Source organism: Henckelia pumila, chromosome 3 (genome assembly GCF_033568475.1).
Source record: "Henckelia pumila isolate YLH828 chromosome 3, ASM3356847v2, whole genome shotgun sequence".
In the NCBI taxonomy this organism is placed as follows: Eukaryota; Viridiplantae; Streptophyta; class Magnoliopsida; order Lamiales; family Gesneriaceae; genus Henckelia; species Henckelia pumila.
This window is the reverse complement of record NC_133122.1, coordinates 21,583,745-21,599,036: the sequence shown is the minus strand read 5'-3', so window position 1 is coordinate 21,599,036 and position 15,292 is coordinate 21,583,745. Positions and strand designations below refer to the sequence as shown.

The window sequence follows — 15,292 nt, the reverse complement described above, 5'->3', positions numbered from 1 at the left end:
ACCTAAAATATTTTATTTGCTCAACCATAGAAATTAAATCCTAGCATAAAAATTGATTTCATGAATGCATGTACTTAAATAAATGGTGTGTCCTTCATATATATTTAATTTAATTTTCTTACTAACATATAAATATTAAAATAAATTAAATGCATAAAAAATAATTAAATATATAATCAGGACACATGCAATTTTCTCATGGATGGTTCTGGACTGCTGGCCCTACACTCAAGCCCATTAACTTAAATCTGGCACATTAACATACTTAAGCCCAATATCTTAAACTTTAAGCCCAATTAATTAATCTAAGCCCAATTAAATTAATTAAGCCCATTAAATTTACACTAAGCCCAATAACACTGAAACTGGCCCATTGGGCCCAAAAACCCAAAGACTGGCCCAATAACTTTCATGGGCCCAAAAGCCCATAAAATTAATGGACTAACTTAATTAAAATTTTAAAAGTCCAAATAAAATTATTTGGGAGTCCAAATAATTTTATTTCAATTAAATTGCCTCAAAAACCCATTAATTCATAAAATATTTTAAAAATAAAAAGACTCGAGCCCGGCCCACCAAACCCGGACCCGGACCCACTTAACCCGACCCACTAACTTACTGACCCGACCCGAGCACCTGACCCGACCCGGACCATGCCCAAAAACCCTAGCCCGATCACCCCCTTCCCAAAACTGTTCGGCCACTGTGAGCAGCAACCAAAATTCCCGGCGGCCGCCTTGCTCCGACCACCCACCGGCCGGAGGGCCACCCCTAGGACTTAGCTCACATCCAGGCCTTTCCAACAAGCCAAGAACCAGCCCAAACCGTCGACTATGGAGTGAGAACGAAGCTCTGCCACCCGGCCCTTCTGCACTGTCGCGCAGACCCGAGCAGCTGCGGGAGAACCGTTCGTTCTCGAAGCTCCGACCACGAAAGACCATGGAACCTTTTGCAAAAACTTAGAAAACTTAAAGGGGGTTCTAACCCAACCGACCTTACCCTAAACCGTGGTCTGAGGAAGGAGAACGAAGCTCCCTTCCTTGACATCCTAAACCTGCGCGAACAGCACAGATTTTGTGCAGCCATGCCCAGTCTCTTCCTAGCCATCTCCAGCCCATGTCTGACCCTACCACTCGACCCTAGGGACCCCAAGGAACCCCTCTAACCATGGACCAGCAGACCACCTAGCCATGGGCATGAAAAACGTGAGCATGCATATGAAATCGAAGAACAATGCGCCTAAAACCACATAAATCGATTTTTCTGAAAAAGTTTTCAAAAGATTTCGATGCCTACCATAACTTACATAATATATACTGATATGACGTTAAAATGAGAAGGAAAATCATGCCTTTCACCGTTGATATGGATATAACACGTGTAGGAAGGACTTCGGGACGACGGGACGACTTTGGCTTGCTTGGAACCTTGAAAACCGGCTATGGAGTCTTCTTGGAGGTTGGTTCGAAGAAGAAGAAGATGGTGGAGGTGGATGTCGGCTGATGGAAGGAAGAAAATAATCGGCTAGTAGGGTTTTAGGTTTTAATTTTGGTGTTAATTAAATATAGGTTTAGTAATTAAATATAAAAGGTTTTAAATATTAAATATATAACTTAAACTCTTAATTAAACTTTAGAAATCTGATAACATAAAATAAATCTCGAAATAATAATTTAGGGGAATTTTAAAAATACTAAAAAGTCAATATTTTGACTAATTTTGGATAAAAAAGACCCCTAAAATTAAATAAAATTAAATACTTAAAATTTTGAGATAATAACACTCAAAATAATATTTTAATGCTCCAAAAAGGCTCATAAAATAATTTGGCTAGAAAGTTGTCATCTCGTCCGTCCACGGTCCCGTCTACGCGATTAAATAATAAAAATACTAAAAATCATAAAAATCACTAATTATGGGTTAAATGCTTAAAAATAAATTAAATCATGCATAAATAATTCACATAATTATTTAACCCATAAATCATAAATTTAAATAATTAAATATCCTAATTATGCAGGCGGATTTATGTAATTAAAAATACCGGGTGTTACATGCTGTCGAATTTCATCTGGATACTCTAGTCCATTAAACATAGTGTTGAGACTTTTTAACCAGCTTGCAGCTTTTTCACTTCCTTATTGCCAAAGAACTTTTGAGGACGCAACTCTTGAAATTGAGAAATTATTAATCGTATTCCTCCCATCTTCTCAATCAATTTGGCCATTTCTGGTTCAGTCTCAGCCTGGACAACTTTTCTCTTGTCAGGATTTACCTGTGGCTACTGTTCCACCTCTAATTCTACATTCTTTGGAGGCTGGACAGCTGGTCGACCACGTCTTACCCTGCCAATATAATCAAAATTTCTAATATTTTCTGCTGCAGACTCTTTTACAACTTTCTTTCATTTTCTACCTCTTCCTCCCGGTGTCATTCTACAAGACACAAGGATTTAAATACAGGCAGAAATATCTAAACGAATACAGAACTATTATACGAACTCAGAGTTCTAATAAGAATTCATAAACTAAGTTCCAAAGCCAAGTACTACTAGTTTTATCAGATAAGTTAAAATTAAACAAAAAAAGTCACGTAAGAACAAGTAGTCACACACATACGCAACCATTTTGTTAGTGTCTAAACTAGAGTGTCCTAGACTCTAATTCGAGCATATCCCAGTTTATGCTTTGATACCAAATGAAAGGGCCCGCCCATGTTCTGATTTAATATTTAATGATAAAAAAATCAGGATTAATTAATGTAAACAACGAAAGCGAGTTAAAATTTTGCGTTTTGGGCCTACAGAAATTTCGTCATGACCTATTCGTAAACATAACATCCCAAAAACCTGTACAAAACAATATATACTCGAAATAGAGTCACACCATCAATTTACAAACCTATAACCGCACTGTTCAGGACTAAACACATACAGAGCCGGCAAGGCTCAATCACACCAACAAAGAAAAAACTATCAATACAGATACACAGGGCATTCCCCGAAAAATATAAAACTCGCTAATCTGATATATACATATATCTGGGAACTCGACTCCACGCTCTACTCACTGGGTACCACTAGATGACGCTCCACCAGATGCGTCAAATCCCCCTGGATAACCTGCTATGGAATCACAAACAACCACAACATAAAAAGAAAACAGGGGTCGGACCCCAGTACGACGAACTAGAAAAATTACGATAAATATAACTGACATGAATACAATCAAGTAAAATGCAATGCAATGAGATGCAATGTAATGTGTGACAGGTATCAATGGAATAAGAGATACAAAATGGAGTCCAAATAATCGTATCACAATAATCTCAGTGGCCACCGGTGCCAGGAACGCAGCAAACCTCGAATCATCACTGGTAATCCATACACGTAGCATCGGAGGTTGACAGGAGCGACTCGTCCAGCCTCATGTTGTCATCAGGAGTGTCGTACGTAGCATTGGAGGGCGACAGGAGCGACCTGTCTGTGCCTCATGCTATCTCAGGAGTACACTAAACAATGTCACTCGCTCCATGATGACTCAATACATCTCAAAAGATCAATATAAATAGCAGTCAAAGGAGTCAAGGTTCAACGTGCTATGAAAAATTGTCAATGTGCTTATTTGACGAATATCCCTTAATATTTTCTAATAAAAATATATTTGAAATTTATTTTATTTTATTAAAAGAAAATAGGGATTATTCTCAATTATACAAATTAACAATCAATGTAAATGAGTGAATGCAATCATATAATTCACATAAACACATAAAACACATTATCACTCATTACAAAATACTTAATATCATTACATGCCATTATAGGCGTCGTATTATAAGCAGCTCATACGTACCTCAACCATCACTTAATTTACCACAGAAATATCTCAAGTATTTTTCGAATAATCCAATCCTGTGGAAAAATCATTTATTTCATATCAATTCCTATTCTTTTTACAAATCTAAGAATTACGGAACTAATTTAAAAATCAAATTAACATTCCAAAAAAGTCATCGTTAATATCAAAACATCCTATCAATGACCAAATATCGAATATACGACGCTAAAAGTCGAAAAACTCAACTTTTCAGAATCTAAAATTTTCCATAAAATTTTTAATAAATCCTAAAATTAATATAGGACAATTTTAACGCATCGAAACATCTAAACATTGATTTAAATAACCCTAAAATTCAAAAATCCCAACTAAAATAATCTGGAAATTCGAAATAATTCCAAATAAATTCTGAAAATTAACCGATACCATCAATCGGCTTCAGTCTAATACTTACAACGAAGAATAAATCAAATATCAATTATTGAACATCAATTGAATCGAAATTCCCAAATTTCCAAAACCCTACTCTCGAAATTTTCCTCAAAGATTCGAATTTGAGCTTCAAACAATCTAAACCACCTTCTTCCTAGTCTAGACGGCGACCGGCGGCAGCAAAGAGCGGCGAACGGCGCGGTTGCCGGAAATCGCATTTGAACAGATTGCGAGAAACCTTATGAAATCGGTATCACTATCTAGCTCTGGTCGAGAGGATTCTGAATCTATATTTACTTTTGAAAATTGATAACCGACGGGAAAGTTACGGCGATTTGAAGCGATGAAGAAATTTGAAAAGTAAAAAACAGAGAATGGACGCGACTTCAGAAGAAAGAGAAAGGTGATGATATATATCTTATATTTATAAATCTATATATAGATATATATCCATTAAAATATGTTTCAGTTTAATATGTGTCTTATTTTATTCATTCGGGGTTAAAACTTGACCCGATTCAAGTTATTTCAACTTTTGTGTGCTCTATAAATAAAATATATATTTTAATATTGTCCATAAACCGATATTTATTAATACATATTTTAACATACAAATTAATTAACATATTAAAATCGGGTCCTTACAGTAGGTCAGTCTGATAAATTCATTGTTGCTTCTGATGGATGTCTGCGTTATAATGGTAGACTTGTGGTTACGAATTTGATAGATTTGAAAGAAGATATATTACGAGAAGCTCATTGTAGTCGACATAGTGTACATCCTGGAATTAGAAAGATGCATCATATCTTGAAAGCCCATTACTAGTAGGAAGGTATAAAGAAAGATATTTATGACTTTGTGGCCAAGTGTCTGACGTGTCAACAAGTGAAGGCTGAAAGAATGAGACCAGGTGGTATGTTACTTAGTCTTGAAGTACCACAGTGGAATTGGGAACACATTACTATGGATTTCGTGACACATTTACCTCGTTCTAATCGCGGTTGTGATGCCATTTGGGTTATTGTGGATAGATAGTCTAAATCTTCCCATTTTATTCCTTATGATCGTACTTGTACATATAATAAAATGGCAACACTGTACATTGATCAGATAGTGAGATTGCATGGTGTGCCAGTTACCATAGTATCAGACCGTGATCCCAGATTTACTTCTAAGTTTTGGGCTAGTTTGCAATCAGTTTTGGGTTCTAAATTGTCCATAAGCACTGCTTATCATCCATAGACAAATCGTCAATCTAAAAGAACTATTCAGACGCTTGAAGATTTATTACGAGCTGTTGTGATGGATTTCAGTGGTGGTTGGCAAGAATTATTATCTTTGGTGGAATTTTCTTACAATGATAGTTATCAAGTATCTATCGGGATGACATCATTTGAAGCCTTGTATGACAGAAAATGTAGATCTCCGATATGTTGGAAAAAAATAGGAGAACGCCAGTTGTCAGGACCAGAATTTATCCAAGAGATGAAAGAAAAGGTTAAAATGATCAGGAAAAGGATGAAATCAGCCCAGGATCGTCAAGCCAGCTATGCTAATAACAGACGTAGACATTTAGAATTTCAGGTTGGAGATTTTGTTTTCTTGAATGTATCACCATTTCGTGGTACTATGAGATTTGGGCGTAAAGGGAAATTAGCTCCTCGTTATATCGGTCCGTACGAGATTATTGAGAAGATTGGTATTTTGGCATATCGTTTGAACTTGCCGCAGAGTTTGTCTGCGATACATGATATATTTCATGTATATATGCTGCGAAAGTATGAACCAGATCCTTCTCATATTTTGAGGGCTGATGATGTGGAATTGGATAGTTCCCTTAGCTATATTGAATATCCAGTGCAGATTTTTGATCGTAAAGAAAAGCAACTTAGGAACAAGACGATTCCTTTGGTTATGGTCGAATGGAGTAGACATGGGAGAGAAGAAGCTACATGGTAATTAGAGTCTAGAATGCGTCAAGAATGACCTCATTTGTTTGACAATGTTATGAATTATGCCATGTACTCTGATTTTCCTATGTACTATCACTGGTAGATGTTTGATCCCTTTGTATATAAGTTTGATGTGTGTTAATTTCGAGGACGAAATTTTCTTTTTAGAGGGGGAGAAATGTAAGGACCCGATATTAATTTGTGAATTAATTTGGCAAGATCTAGTGTTAATTATTTTAAAGTGCAAAATTAAAATAATTAAGCCAAATAAATTATTTGTGTGTTAAAATATGTATTAATAAATATCGGTTTATAGACGATATTAAAATGCATATTTTATTTATAGAGCACACAAGAGTTGAAATAACTCAAAACGGATCAAGATCCAACCCCGAATTAATAAAATAGGACACACATTTAAACCAATATATATCTAATAGCTATATGATATATATAACCTCTCTCCTCGTTATTCATCATCGTCATCTTCTATGGTTTCCCGATCCTTATTCTTTTCTTTTCAAAAATTTTTCCGTCACTTTAAATGCTCGTATCTTCTTCGTTTTTGGTCGGATTTCAAAAGTAAATATAGATTCGGAATCCTCTCGACGAGAGATAGCTAGGTAGTGATACCAATTTCGTAAGGTTTTATCGCATCACCTGAAACCTACCTCCGGCCAGTCACCGCTGTTCGCGGCCATCCGTCGCACCGAACCACCGCCGTTACTTGTACTTGAGTTCTTGGGACGTCGGGAGCTCGAATCATTAGTTTAGCTTGATTGTCAGAAGCTGTATAAGTGTGAGCAGATTTTTAATTCAAGTTATGCGAGTTTCGGTTCGATTTTGATTCAAGTAATTGATAATTCTTGTGTTTTGGATGTAGAAACAACATTTTCGTGGATTCGAGGTATCAAATGGAATTTTTTCATATTGTTCTAATTTGGGTATTTCGACATTCAGGAGTCGTTTATTCACTGTTTGGACATTGATATGATGATTTAATATGAAATATGAATATTTGGAAATATTAGTTGATTTTTAGAATTATTCCGATAATTCTCAGATTTGTACAAAGGAATATGAATTAATTTGAAACAAATGGTTTTTCACAGGATTGGACTATTTGAAAAATACTTGAGATATTTCTGTGGTAAATTAAGTGTTGGTTGAGGTACATATGAGCTGTTTATATTACGACGTCTGTAATGACATGTAATGATATTAAGTATTTTGTAATGAGTGATAACGTGTTTTATGTGCTTATGTGGATTATATGATTGCATTCACTCATTTACATTTATTGTTAATGTGCCGAATTGAGAATAATCTATATTTTCTTTTACTAAAATAAAATATATTTTCAAATACATTTTTATTGAAAAATATTAAGGGATATTGGTCAAATAAGCACGTTGATAATTTTTCATAGCACGTTGAGCCTTGACTCCTTTGACTGCTATTTATATTGATCTCTTGAGATGTATTGAGTCATCTCTGGAGCTAGTGATATAGGATTTAGCACACTCCAGATGTGGGCACGAGGCAGGCCGGGTCGCTTCTGTCGCCCTCGGGCTCCTGATGACAGCATGAGGCAGGCCGGGTAGCTCCCGTCGCCCTCGATGCTACGTGCGTGGTTGAGCAGTGATGATTCGAGGTCTGCTGCGTTCCTGACACGGGTGAACACTGAGATTATTGTGATACGATTATTTGGACTCCATTTGGTATCCTTTATTCCATTGATACCTGTCACGCATTGCATTGCATTTCATTGCATTTTACTTGATTTTATTCATGTAAGTTATATTTGTCGTAATTTTTCTAGTTCATCAGGGTCCAACCTCTGTTTCTTTTATGCTGTGGTTGTTTGTGATTTCATAGCAGGTTATCCAGGGGGATTTGACGCATCTGGTGGAGCGTCATCTAGTGATACCCAGTGAGTTGAGCGTGGAGTCGAGTTGCGAGATATATGTATATATATCATATTAGCGAGTTTTATATTTTTCGGAGACATGCCCTGTGTATCTGTATTGATAGTTTTTAATTTATTTTGGATTGTTGTTTGTGTGATTGAGCCTTGCCGGCTCTGCATGTGATTAGTCCTGGTCAGTGCGGCTATATGTTTGTAAATTGGTGATGTGACTCTATTTTCGAGTATATTATGTTAGTTGTGTTGTATATGTTTTTGGGATGTCCTATTTACGAATAGGTCATGCCGAATTTTCTGTAGGCCCAAAACACATATTTTTAACTCGTTTTCGTTGTTTACATTAATTAATCCTAAATGTTTGATGATTAAATATTAAATCAGGACACGACCCTTTCATAGATTCAATGCAAGTGAAATGTTCGCGCGAATATTTCACTTGCATTGAAAAATGGATCATTGGATCTGGCATGTGGGTACTAGCATCCACCTTACCGTGAACTTGCAAAATTTAGAATGTAATTTTTACTTTGACCTAGATTTTATTTGATGTAGATGCGGATTGTAGATAATATAATTTTTTTAAAAGCTAAACATCAATATGTGTATTACTTTAAAGCTAACATAAATATATTATTACGTATTGAACTCCGATGTTGCAAAGTTAATAGGCTATAAAGGAATATTTACACAATAAAATAACGAAATAAGAGGCTAAATAATGAGCCACGCATTACCACTTCTTTTTTTTTTTTTTTGTTGAAACCGACGTCATTACCACTTCTGAGCACATGCTTGATAAACGTACAAGAAGGGTTGATGATCCCGTGAGTGATTAATTGAATCTCCGTCCAAGTCACCGTCAACTCTCAAATTCTCAATAGACATGGTGATTACTTTCACTGTCTGGTGTCTCCGAAGAGTGAAAATTACAATCGAATAGTGATTGCTCTTACCGTCTCATATCGAAAATACAAAAAATTCGATCAACAAATTAATATGATAATCCATCACATGGATTATCATATTAATTTGTTGATCGAATTTTTTGTATTTTCGATATGAGACGGTAAGAGCAATCACTATGGATTATCATGCTGTGTAACACTACTAATTAATATGATATTGTTACAAAAATCTCAAAACTCAATCAACAAATGATATATATATACCCACTAGTTTCACACATTATCCTTTCTTTTTCTTCATCTTCTACGTACCTTAGCTTCCAAGTTAATTTATACATTTATGGTCACTCCTCTAGCACCATTCAAATGCCCACCTGCGCCCATTTCCATCGCATGAGCCGGGTTATGCCACCCGTGTTTAGCCGGTTCGTATTTCTCCCCGTCGCCCCACAGGGCGTACGCTTCCTCGCCATGCACCGCGTCGTCTCCGATCACGAGCTCCTCGTCCGGCATTCTAAGCGGTATAAATATCTTGATTAATAGAAGGATGATTGTTGTGGCAGTGAAATTCCAGCCAATTATAAACAGAGCTGCAACTATTTGCTTGACGAACAGTATTCCGCCACCGTAAAAAGCACCCTTGGTGTTTTTGACCGGCAGCAGCATGCTGCAGAGGGTGGGTTCCGCCAGGAGTCCGGTTAACCCCCCACCCAAAATTCCGGCCACCGCATGTGTGTAGAACACAGCTAATGTATCATCCACCTGTAACATTATGGGACATGATAATTATGTAAACACATATATATATTTTTTAATATCATTTGATTTTGCAACCTAGCAATTATAATTTTGGTAAACAAGCATGATAATCCATATCCTAGCTATCTGCAAAGAGAAAAGATTTTGGTTTTTCATCTTACAATTATTGAATTTTAATAAAAATATAAAATTTTAAAACCAAGTTTCCCAATTTTAGCATTAGTGTCTGATCGAACTACGTATGACATTTTTTTCTAGAAAAAAAATAAATCTAAAATGGATCGAATTGATTAGGATTTTAATTAAAAATAATAAATGGCCTTCAAGATATATAAAAATAGAAAAAGGGAATACGATATTTTTTTTTATTAATTTCCAGAGACAGATACCTTCAAACAAATTTTCTATGTTTTCACTTTTACAAAGAAATTAACAATATACGTTCAACATTTCTAAGAGAAAAATGTAGTCGATAAAAACTTTAAAAATATAGGAGGAAAAATATAATTTTCATTTTTTGTTATCTTTCTAAAATCTGTCTATCGATATTTTAGAAAAGTAAAAACAGTTATATTATTCCATTTAAAAATTCCAAAATGTCAGCTTGGCATCCATTATTACAGAGGCCAAGTGTTTTGAGGAATCTTTAGTAGTTGGAAGCATGCATCGTTGGATCGTATATACTACATCAAAAAATGTAAATTAATAAACACATTTCATTTTCTTGTACGTAAACTAATAACCACTTGCATGAATTTCTTCAAATATCCTAGAAATATTTAGGGCAGAAGCGAAAAGATCGAGAACCGAAGATTCAAAAAATAATTTGTAATAATAAAATATAAAAATTAAGACTTTATTGTAAAGTAGAGGGATTAATGGTTACCTTTTGTAGCAAAGTTGACTTCTTGTGAAGAATGATCATAGAGAACCATGGGATGCTTCCAGAAAGCACACCATAAATTATAGCCGCCCACGATTGCACCACTCCTGTTCTTTCAATAATTTATACAGTCAGTAACAAGAAATTTAGCTTAATTTCTACTTGACTATTCAATAATTCCAAAAGTAACATATACCGCAATTATTTTATTTTGAAAGTTGTGCTAAAAAAGAGGGCTTGATTAATTAAATGGTCAAGAGAAGGTGATAAAAAAAAAATTAATTTGATAATTTTCTTTGTAAGAAATATAGTTTTACGTATATTATTTATTAATAATCAGCTACCTAGCTAACTATAATCAATTATTAATTAATGACCTAGAACCTCAATGTTATCAATTGAATGACGAAGCCATCTATATAGTCAACTTTTGGTTCATTTCAACTTACATTTATAGGCACTACCCCATGATAGATCTAAGGGGTAGATGAGATCCTAGCATATGAGTAATACCTGAATCATGGATCCAACGGTTCGTATTTTTACATATAGACGTAATTAATTATATATTGTTGACGTGATAAATCATGAGACATTAGATCTACCATTGGGGTATTACCCATATGCTAGGTTGAAATCTACCGATCTAAGGTCATCATTTATCAATATATGCGGGGTTCACTAAAAAATAATGGACCCGCATTTATTGATAAATATCAACCATTAGATGTATGTCAAGGCAATGCCTGTATAGATAGGATCTAACTTACCCCAACTTTTTATTAGACAACATTGTATTTTTTACTTAAATATGTATGTATGTGTGCTTTTTTTCAAATTATTTTGATAATTTATGTTATCTCATTTTAGTCTTGATCATATATTTTCTGATTTTTCACAATTTTAATCATTTTTCATCTGAAATGTATAATTATATGACACTAAACACGTTAACATAGCATTAATGCTATGTCGGAATTAGAAGACACAAAGATAGGGGACTATAACGAAAACATAGAAAACTAAAATTGCTAGATGGAATATAACCTATAACTTAGGGCGAGAAAAGAAAAATGCTCGTGTGATTATTACCTTATAAAGGCTAACATTTTATTACCCTTAAAACTATTATATAACTTCAAAATTTCTAGTGAGATATGAACCCGATTAATGCACTAAATCTCATTCTTTTTTCTTTCGTGTATTTGAGACATAATATCGAGAAATTGATAAATATAAATCTTAAAAAATGCCCATATGATAAATTGTCGAGTAAAATATAATGTATGATATACCTGCACCAGGAGTAATGCAAGCTAGACCGGTAATCATCCCCTGAACAGCGCCTATAACCGAAGGCTTCCCAAAGTAGTATACATCGAGTGTTGTCCAAACAAGAAGGCTAGTGGCTGCTGAAATATTTGTATTCAGCACTGCCACTGAAGATACTAAATTTGCGGCGTACGGCGCCCCGCCGTTGAACCCGGACCACCCCATCCACAGCAACCCCGCTCCGGCAAGCATCAACAACACATTGTTTGGTACATACCGATCCCTATCTACTTTCAACCGCGGCCCTACCTATTTCAAGGGGGAAAACAAAAAGAAAAAAAGACAATTAGTGAAAAACTCACTAATGATAACATAATCGAGACTGTATTATTTGGTACTCAGCTAGTTAACTGAATAAAAAATTTGATCAGTTGTAGTTATGCACAATCAATTCTCACCATGTTATACTATTCAATGAGTGTACTTTAATTTGATTTATTTTTTGACGATCGACCCCATGCCACTAGCTAGGGGTCACAAATTCACATTAATATTGGATGATGTTGCCAGTCAGATAGGAGATTGTGCGACTTGAATAGCGTTTGGGGGAACTTGTGGAAAATATTTCTGAGTTTTTTCTTAACAAATGTTCTCCAAAACACAACCTTAGTTGATTGGAATTCACAACTATCATATGTGGCGCATATGTTCTAGCTATGAATATATAGCTTCTCTACAAATGAGTTACGAAGGGTATGATCTTTTGGAACATATTCACGAGTCATGTTAAAATGATAAACTATAATAAAAAAATATTAAGATATTCTTCAATATTATTCCCATCGATAAAGAAATGTTTGACGAAGGATTTTAAATTCATGAAGCTGCTGTCAATCAAAATGCAACGAAAAGAACTTGAAAGCTTTGCAAGAGGGCAGAAAACAAGATATTGCGAACCCATGAACAATTGACTCATTCAGATGAAATCTAGGCAAAATTTAGCCATTCTTTAGTTGAAAAGCTACTTATTTTGAAATGGAATTTAGTAACTTAGAATAGCAAGCAGCTAAACAAGCTTTTCAAGAAAGAAAATTGTACCCAATAAGCCGCCGTGAAACCAGAAATCCCAGAAGCAAGATGAATAACATAGCCGCCGGAATAATCAATCACACCCCAATGATACAAAAAGCCACCACCCCACAGGCTGTACGCACCCACCGTGTAACAAAAAGTCAGCCACAAAGGCACAAAAGCCATCCACGCCTTAATATTCATCCTCCCCAACACCGACCCCGCCACCAAAATCGTCGTGATTGCAGCAAAAGTGAACTGAAAGTAAACAAGCGAAGCCATTGGAATGAACGGCTCGTTCATTTTCGTTTCAATGGTGCCATTTGAATAAAGATGCGTGCTTTCCGGCACTGCCGCTCGCCTTGTCAGATACCTGCGATAATTCAAACATTAAACAATATCTCATCATCAAATGGGTGAAAATCGATATCTTGAACTGAAGATTAATTAAAGAATCGAAGATTTTGATCTAACTGTACTTTTGATCAAGAGCCGGGGCGCCTTTCCCCCAGAAGGGTAAGAGCTCGTCACCAAAAGCTTGACGATAACAGAGAAGAACCCAACAGATCAAGACAGCGGCGAAGGCATACAGCGCCATGAAAGCTGAATTAACAGCCCATTTCTTCTTCACGATGCTGGCGTAGAGGATGACCAGCCCCGGCATGGACTGGAGCCCGACCAGCGTCGCCGCCGTCAGCTGCCACGCGTTGTCTCCTTTGTTCAGCCAACCCGGAACCGCCGGCAGGCGTTCTTCATATGCTAGAGTTAGATTACTAGCCATCGATGATCTTAACTAACTATGCGTACAGTTATTTCTCTGCTTCGATCAAGATGAGATTTGATTGGCAGAATTAAGTTCTTGGATTGGTGCATAAAAAAGGGTGGCATTAAAGAAATGTGAAGTCTTGGTTGGGTTCGAGTGGGCCGCAATTTGCAACGCTGTGTTTGTTGTGGGGTTGAATGAATGACCATTTGCAAGTGATATGGTCAACGAGACTTTGGTTTTTGGAATCAGCCGCGGGGAAATTGGTCTGAAACTTCGGATGAATTTAGATGGCGCAAAATAATGTGTGGCTGATTTTGGTCGGAACAGTCCATGAGAATATAAAGAAAGTGAATGGTAGCTCGTAATTATTTGGTAAAATTGTTTTTTTTTCCTATATATTTGTCACTTTACGATTTCAGTTCTTTATATTTTCAGATTTCAGTTTTAGTTTGCTATCTTTATTTTTTTGGCAATTTTAGTCCTTTTTCCGACGTGGCGCTGACGTGACACCAATTCAGTACTGATCTGGAGCTGACGTGTACAGTGCCACGTAAGCATTTTCGAATAAAAAGAACCGAAATTGCCAAAAAACGGAACATGCAGGACTAAAACTGAAATGACCAAAATCGCAAAGTGACAAACATACATGACCAAATTTGCAGTTTTTTCTAATTATTTTCATGTTCAATATGAATTTGCTATACCGACAAATAAATTATATATACATTCAAAAATGTTGGCTCTGCTGAAGGAGTGAAATGTTGTATCTAAAAGACGTATAATTTTATGTTTTATAGTTGAAAAACATGACACTTATCATTATAGTTTCTCATAACGATTTGTTCCGTTACATATATGAATGTATATTTGACAGTAATAAGATGAAACGGAAATATTGTTTTTTCAATGTTAGTATATTTTTCATCCCCAAAATTAATTAGCAATTGACTTGATGAGTTACACGTACATGAGACACTTTTCAACATTTGGTAAATTTAAACTAAAGAGCGCATAGTCTACCAAGGCTGCGAACATTTCATTCATACACCTAATTTTAGAAGCCCAAAAGTTTCTTTTCTTTACAAAACTTATCAAATCTCCACCCCACCATGAAACACGATTAACCCCAAAAGACCGACCAATTAATATATATATTCGTCTATTTTTTAAAAAGTTTAATTTTGTTGAAAATATATATAAATATATATTATTGTTTATTGTTGAATGTTGAAGGTTGAAAGTTGAAAATTGAGTTGTAAAATATTGAAAATTAGTGTGTGATGATGTAATTAATGATGTATTAATTTTTGACTAATCTCCAATTGAGATCTATAAATAGGTCTCTCCATTTGTGTAGAAAAATATAATTGTGAAGAGAGAAAAATTTTATAAAGTGTAGAATTTGATAAATTTTGAGTTTTTGAGTTTTTACTTTTTACCGTAAATTTTTACAAGTTTTTGAGTTTTTACTTTTTACCGTAAATT

At 35.3% G+C, this 15,292-nt stretch overlaps 1 protein-coding gene across 2 annotated transcripts; it reads right to left on the bottom strand.

The window, feature by feature from the left end:
- Positions 1–9,225: 9,225 nt before the first annotated feature.
- Positions 9,226–13,997, bottom strand: LOC140890813 (ammonium transporter 2-like). 2 transcript variants are annotated; one of them, XM_073298904.1, is made up of 6 exons: positions 13,521–13,997; positions 13,069–13,414; positions 11,994–12,279; positions 10,702–10,805; positions 9,369–9,818; positions 9,260–9,323 (listed from the first exon to the last, which is right to left on the bottom strand). In XM_073298904.1, exons 1-5 carry the CDS (start codon positions 13,820–13,822, stop codon positions 9,387–9,389), a joined length of 1,470 nt encoding a protein of 489 aa, XP_073155005.1. In that variant the 5' UTR covers positions 13,823–13,997; the 3' UTR covers positions 9,260–9,323; positions 9,369–9,386. The 2 variants fall into 2 exon arrangements, with proteins under 2 accessions (XP_073155004.1, XP_073155005.1); XM_073298903.1 differs by having other exon boundaries at positions 9,226–9,818.
- Positions 13,998–15,292: the final 1,295 nt, after the last annotated feature.

What these genes read in the sequence shown, in the direction of transcription:
- LOC140890813 (XM_073298903.1), bottom strand. Translation starts at nt 13,822, where the DNA reads ATGGCTAGTAATCTAACTCTAGCATATGAAGAACGCCTGCCGGCGGTT. An exon ending in GTTTCACGGCGGCTTATTGG is followed by an intron (nt 12,280 to 13,068) that starts GTACAATTTTCT and finishes CCCTTGAAATAG; the next exon opens with GTAGGGCCGCGGTTGAAAGT. An exon ending in AGTCAACTTTGCTACAAAAG is followed by an intron (nt 9,819 to 10,701) that starts GTAACCATTAAT and finishes ATAATGTTACAG; the next exon opens with GTGGATGATACATTAGCTGT.